At 36.9% G+C, this 7,682-nt stretch overlaps 1 protein-coding gene across 1 annotated transcript; it reads right to left on the reverse strand.

The window, feature by feature from the left end:
* Positions 1-6,637: 6,637 nt before the first annotated feature.
* LOC107013504 lies at positions 6,638-7,021 on the reverse strand. Its single transcript, XM_015213400.1, has one exon. The coding sequence runs from the start codon at positions 7,019-7,021 to the stop codon at positions 6,638-6,640; it is 384 nt and encodes a 127-aa protein (XP_015068886.1).
* Between the last annotated feature and the right edge of the window lie 661 nt (positions 7,022-7,682).

The following is a 7,682-nucleotide window of genomic DNA, read 5'->3' on the forward strand; positions in this document are numbered from 1 at the left end:
CGCAGGCCTTCCACAGCCGAAAGCAGCTGTACTGCTGCGAGGCGTCCTGGCGAGGGAGAGAGGAGTGAACGCGTGAGGGAGACGCGGGGAGATTTCCGTTGGGGAGTCGCGTGGGTGGCTTCTGTTTTTTTTGTGGGTTTTGTCGTGTTTTTTTCTGGAAATGGCGTAGGTGGGGGAGGCTGTTGGGTCGTGTGAAGAGGAAGAAAGGGGAAAGGGAAAAGTGGGTCGGGTCGGGTCGGACGGGTTAACGGATTGGGCGGGTTGAGGGTTTAAGTTGAGTGGATTGGGTAGATTATTTTGAATGGTTGTTTTTAAAAGAAATGGGCTGTTGAAATGTATGGGTCTGGGTTAATGTTTGGGCTGGGAATAAATAAAAGGAAGTGGGCCTGGGTTTGGGCTGGAGGGGAATTGGGAATCAATTTTGGAATTGGGTTTCTGAGTTGAGATGGGAATTTGAGTTGAAGTGGGCTGGTAGGTTGGAAAAGGCCCAAATTCGCTTTTGGTATGTTTAAGGGGAAAACATGACAAAATTTGATCAAGTCTTAACCAACGAATTTGTATCAACTAATCACGAGCCTCTTTATTTAGTAAAATAATTATTAAAATCGTAAAAGTGATTCAAAAGTATAATTATAATTTTAAATTAAACTAGCTTGATAAAACATTTAAATGTATATTTTTGATGGTTTTTTGAATAATCATAAGATATACTAATTATATACATAATTATGTAATATATATATATTATCTAAAAAATTAAGACAAGAGGCATTCGAAGTAACATAACTCTCATGCATTATAGTATTATATTCGTAAAACTTATAAAACTAATTAATTTTAATTATTTGGAAAACTTACGAAGCTCGATAATTAAGTTATACCGACGAGGGTCAAAATTGGGTGGCAACACTTTTAGTTATATATATATATATATATGCGATGGGGGAAAGTCCGTGCTTAGTACGGGCCCAATATGATGAAGATTATAATTTAAGGAATAACTGTGTTTCTTCCAATACAACAAAAAATGTAAATTTGGTGCTGATACTTCTGTTGAATGTATGGAGGTTATATTGCTCTGTTTTTGCTTTCTGCAAAAATTAAACACATGTGCATCATTGGGTTAACGTTAGATTGTTCTGTTAAGATATTAATGGAGTGAGTGAGAAGGATAGGGGTGTATCTTACATCAGGCAGTCAGATGACATTAAAAAAAGTGTGGAAGATGGCAAGATATTGTAACTCAGTATGTGAAAGGGTATGTTTGACAGATCCATTTGTACAAACTTCATCCATATAAAAATTGTAATTGTAGAATGTATGATCACAATGCATGTTTTACTGTGAAAATAAGTATAAGGAGATAACTATATCTATATGTAAATTGCATGGAAGCAGAAATAAGATAAGATAAAATTTTAAGACTTGATAGTAAACTAAGCTCATAAAACATAAGGTTACCATTATCAGGGCATTTGCTATGCCAATGAATACAAAATATCTACAATATATTGTGTAAGCTCTTCAATTGCACCTGCATATAATACAACTATTAGATGACTTGTTAGCAGTGTATTTCTTACTTTGTCCTTCTCTTTATAAAAGCAAAAGATCAATAGATCGATATATATTTCATTGATCCAATATTGTGTTTATATACGAGAATGGACTAATTAATTGCCTAAACTAACTTTTCTTAAAGAGGAGTGCTAAACGTGCTAAAATACTTGAAGAAATATAGAAGTGGTAGACTACTAGCCGAAGAATATGTCAAGCAATAATCAATTAAATATAATAATTAATATGTGCTTTAATACGCCCCCCTCAAGATAGGCAATGTGTAACAACACCTAGCTTGAATAGGTGTTTATCAAAGGCTGGCTTCGATAGAGCTTTAGTGAGAGTGTTCGCGAGTTGATCTGCAGCATGTATATGAACAATATGAACTTGATTTTGCTGAAATTATTTGCAAACAAAGTGAAAGTCTATAGCAATGTGCTTCATGCAACTATGAAAAACTGGATCTTCAAACAGATAAATTGCACCCACATTGTCACAGTAAATGATTGGTGCTTGGGAAAGTGAAACATGTAGTTCCTTTAGCAGATTTGTCACCCAGTTCGTTTCAGCAAGTGCACTAGCAACAACACGATACTCTGCTTCAGTTGAGGAGCGAGTAATTGTTCTTTGTTTATTGGAGGACCACTCACATGATTTTGGCCGAAAAACAATATGTAACCAGTAGGGGAAGCTCAATCACTTATATCTCCAGCCCAATCCGCATCAGAGCACATGTATAGCTTGAAATCATTATCTCTTTGAATGTGAAGAGTAAGCTGAATTGTGCCTTGGAGATACCTGAGTACTCGTTTGAGTGCTTTCCAGTGGACTTTAATGGGGAATGCATAAAATTGAGATTATTTATTTACAGAGAAGTTAATGTCCGGACGAGTAAAAGATAAGTATTGTAGTTCTCCAAGAACTCTCCTGTAACGAGTGGCATCAGTTGGTTGCACACCATTATTTAGGTGAGGAACATTAGTGGTACTCATTGGGGTTTTGCCAAATTGTAGTCCTGCATGTTTTTTCCGAGAGAATTTCATTTATGTACTCAGACTGTGATAAGGTAATACCTTTAACATCACGGAGCACCTCAATTCCATGGAAGAAGTGCAGATTCCCAAGATCCTTAATGGAAAAACGTCCAGTAGGAGAAGTTATCGCTTGATTTACCTCGGAATTGTGATTTCCTATGATGATGATATCATCCACATAAACCACGCGTACAGAATGTTGTTCGACACTTTGCGAATGAAAAGTGAGGCATCAGATTCTGACTTGAAAAATCCCATTTACAAAAGGAACGTCTTGAGTTCATTGTACCATGCCCGAGGTGCTTGCTTGAGTCCATATATGACTTTCTTTAGATGAAATATATGGGAGGGGAACTGTTCGTCTGCAAAACCTAGAGGTTGAACCATGTACACTTCTTCTTCTAGACGACCCTGCAAGAACGCGTTGTTGACATCAAGTTGGCACAGGGCTAATTCTTATGGACAACAATTGAGCGCACCAAGTGTTTGCCAATCTGTGTTATGAAAATCAGAAATTACAGGTTGTAATAAATTATTCGGAAACACGAAATAACTGAGATTTATAGAACCAGTAAGTAAGATGAAGAAATTTATTTGTAAAAAATAATTGAATCTGTAAAAACTTACCAGAATCTGGAATACTCTTTTTAATTTTGGAAGAAAATCAAGTCCACTGAATTCACAGTGTCCCCTTAAGGAAATTATTCCCCTCTAGTATCCGAGGTTTGATTTGGAATATAACCTCCCAGGGTAAAATGATCTTAATCAGTAGAGTGTAGATACCAAAAACTCTATGTCAGCGAATCAATCCACAGCAGGAAAGTATACGAAGAAATATGTGTTTAGAAGAAGAAGGAAGATCAGAAAATTCGTAGGGAAATATTCTGAAGACTGAATGGTATTTATAGGCAAGAAGAATATATTCTAAAAGGTTGCAACCCTTTCAGAATTGACACAACCATTAATGAAAGGTTGCAAACTTTCAAATGGTATTGACTGTTCCTGAAAGTTGCAACCTTTTAGAACAGTCATGGCGGGAATTTTTAACTATAACGGAAATTAAAACGGGTCACCCGCGCGGATCCGAGTCGGATCGGGTTAACTAAAAAGTTGAAAACATTTCGGTTAACTTCTGTTATCAACTAATTAATTGAAAATAATTTTTGGCCATTTAATTAATTAAATAAATAATTAAAATAAATTTGTCCAAAAAATAATCTCTCGATCGATCATTTGCCAAAGCCGAAGCTGAAGCGAGCGACGACGACGGCGCGAGGGGGTCCCTCTTTCCAACCCTTTTAACAATTAATAGGAGTGTTTATTTATTTAAAGTCTCCTATTTTCATTTCCATTACCGATGAGGGACAATTGCCTTTTTCATTAAAGCATTAGAAGACTTTTCAAGTTCCCAACCTTTCAAGTTCTCAACTTTTCAAATTCCTCTCATTCCCTCTATTTCCCATCAATTCTTGCTACATACCCAACACCAAGTGCATAGTAGTTGGTTGGACAATCGGACTAAATATGGCATGGTAGTCAACTCCAGGACATTGTGTAAGCCCCTTTGCAACAAGTCAAGCCTTGTAGCGGTCGATTGTCCCATCAGCTTTCCATTTTAACATGTATAACCATTTGCATGAAATAATATTTTGTATGGGGTCATGTGGTACTAATTCTTATGTCTGATTGTTCATTAATGCATCAAATTCACTTTTCATTGCTCTCTGCCACTCTGGGTGTTTGCTAGCGTGTTTGAAACTGGTAGGGGTGATGGTGGGGGATAAGTGAGCCAAAAAGTCAAGAATGGTTTTTGGTTTGTGATTGTTGTGCTGGGAGCGGGTCATAACACGAGTTACTGGAGAAAGAGAAGATTGCAGAGATTCTGTGACCTGAACAGGTTCAAGAGAAGGTTGTAGAGGAATCGAGGCAGAGGGATGGGCAGTAGAGTTTTGGCCAGCAGATGACACTTTTTTGTTTCTGCGGCTATACACAATTGGAAAGTTGATGATTGAGGCAACTGGGGATCAATGTGATCAGGAGGGGCAACAGAGTATGTAGGAGAAGGAGAAGGAGAAGAGTTACCTGGAGATGCAGATTCTGTTGGAACGCAAGCAGAGGAGATGGTGTCTTGGTGAGCGTTGGTGGTACCTGCCTTTGGAATAAATATGGGACTTAGTAAGTCATGGCTAAAAGGAGGAGAAAAAAAATAGTGAATGGTGTTTGGTTTGCTGCAGTTGTACCTTCCAACCTAAGTGTTTTACAAGTTGCTGCAACATTTGAAAAAAATAATTGGTAAGGAAAACTATTTTCAAAAAAATTCACGTCACGAGATAAATATATTTAAGAAGATTTTGGAGCAAAACATTGATGAAAATGATGAATTAAAGAGAATCCTAAATAAACATAGGGTGTTGATCGAGGCTCTAATTTATTTTTGGAATAAGATTTGAGCTAGGGTTAGCAGACACCCAAAGATTTTTAAAGAATTATGATCCGGATCTTGACCAAACAATAGTTGAAACGGTGACTTATTTTGTAAATGTGGGGTTGGCAAACGATTTATGAGATAAGTCACACGTTGATAGGAAAAAGATCAAAGAGTCGATGGAAGTGATGCTTCATGAAGTAAAGTTCTGGTCGTCTCAATAATATGCCTGTGACAACGTCCAGCAAGGGAAACTCTTTGGGGGTGTATGGAGAAGATACAAAATGCTCAATATCCTGAGATTTTAAATATGGATCAAGACTTCTATATTCGCCACCACCATCTGTATAGAGAAAGAACATTTGTATTAAAACGACGTTCAATTAATGCTCGAAAGTTCTTGAAAAGTTTAGTAACCTCACTTTTATTTTTTAATGTGTAAATCTAGGTGTATTTGGTATAATGATCCAAAAAAATACAGTAGTATAATTTATTGTCAATCAAAGGACCCTATAAATAACTTAAGATAGTTTGGAAAGGTTGGGTACATGATAAAGTAAACTACTGAAAAGGATGGCGAGCCTTATTCGAAGAACAATAATTATAAACTGAAAATTTGTCTCGCGATCAAGGTAGCGAAATTTATTCAATGTATGTGGATGAACCAACCGACGATGCCAAGGGAAACTTGTTGTGGTGGAGGAAGTCAAATGCGCTTTCGGAAGAAAGATAGAGGTTAAGTCCGGCCATTCATAAGACCGTCTGTACTCTGACCTTGCACCAGCGGAGTCCGTGTTTACAATTCCTTCACAGAAAAATGAAAAGGAAAGAGTTCAATAGAGATTAAGTTATCTTGACAAAATTTAGAGATAGAGAGTAAATTGCATTTAATGCTTGGAGCACAGAAAAGTTTTACAGAGTCTGAAGATTTATTTGACGCATTTAAATGAGTAGAATCAGTGTGAGTAATGGAGATTTTGTTACTATCACCCATAGAGACTTGGTCCATGCCATTGTATGCTTGCAGGTTTTGGGTGTGGCAGTGATGTGATGAGATGCTCCTGAGTCGAGAATCCATGGATTTTCAGACGTGTTCAAGCCGGACACATAGTTGGCCTTGGCCTTAAAATGATTCTGAGAGTGCGAACGACAAAAGTTTGCAACATGACCAATTGTTGTTGATGGTCGAAGATCTCCTCTGATTGGGTATAGTGAAGCGATTGTTGGGCCGCTGTTGTTGGTTGCTACCATTGTTATTATTAGGGCGACGGTTGTTGTGATAATTTGAATTACTAGATTGGTCGGATGTGGCAGCAACAGTAATTTGGGTAGGAAAGCTTTTGGACTCCTCACGCCGAAGAAAAAGTTCATGGTCTTGAAGCTTTTCGTACAGTTCTTCATATGTTATAGGAGAGTCACGAGCACGAATTGCAGCAGAAATACCATGAAACTCTGCACCCATACCACTAAGGATCTTTAGTATAAGTTCAGAGGGTGACGGGGCACCAACAATAGAGAGTTCATCACCAATAGAGTGAACACTTCGCAAATACTCGGTGACTGGTTGAGAGTCTTTGTTTAGACGCATAAGTCGATCGCCCAGACTAAAAATTCTTGTTTAAGACTTATTTTCATAAGCGGTGTGCAGGGCATCACAGGTTGTCTTAGCTGAGTTAGTAGTGGCAACTTTGGCAGCAATTGTTGGATCAACGGATGCCATAAGTGCGTTTTGAATGAGTTGGTCTTGTCGAAACCAAAGAGAATTACGCATGATTGGCACTAGGGGTTGTTCAAGTTGTGATAGTGTGAGATGAGAAGGAGTAGACCCATCGAGATGACCATAGAGATCATGAATATGCATAAGCATGGATAATTGTGCCTTCCACATTGCAAAATCGTGACTGCCATGTATTTTTTTGGGCAATTGGGACGCAGTAATAAATTGAATGATCATTGTGTCGATGTTGTAATCTGTATAAACAACACGAATAATGTCTCCCATTTGTAAGGGGTGGAGGAGAAAAGAAAAAAAAATCTTACTCTTTAGAGTATATTAGGGCTCTAATACCATATAAAAGTAAAAGATCAATAGATTGGTATATATTTCATTGATCCAATATTGTGTTTATATACGAGAATGGACTAACTAATTGCCTAAACTAACGACTCTGATACCATATGAAAGCAAAAGATCAATAGATCGGCATATATTTCATTGATCCAATATTGTGTTTATATACAAGAATGGACTAAATAATTGCCTAAACTAATGACTTTGATACCATATAAAATAAAAATATCAATAGATCGATATATATTTCATTGATCCAATATTGTGTTTATATACAAGAATGGACTAACTAATTGCCTAAACTAACTCCTCTTAAAGAGGAGTGCTAAACGTGCTAAATTACTTGAAGAGATATAGTAGTGGTAGACTACTTGCTTAAGAATATGTCAAACAATAATCAAGTAAATATAATAATTAACATGTGCTACTCTTCAAGTAGAAGGTGTTTATTTTAAATGGAAACAACACTTAGAAAGATAACAAAACTTTAGAAGATGACTTATAGGTTATTAAAATTGAAAATCGATATCCGATAGGCCAAACTATTAAGTAAAATTATCCGTCCAATAAGTAACCTAATTCTATATAAGAA

The sequence above is a fragment of the Solanum pennellii genome, chromosome 3 (assembly GCF_001406875.1).
Source record: "Solanum pennellii chromosome 3, SPENNV200".
Classification (NCBI taxonomy): Eukaryota; Viridiplantae; Streptophyta; class Magnoliopsida; order Solanales; family Solanaceae; genus Solanum; species Solanum pennellii.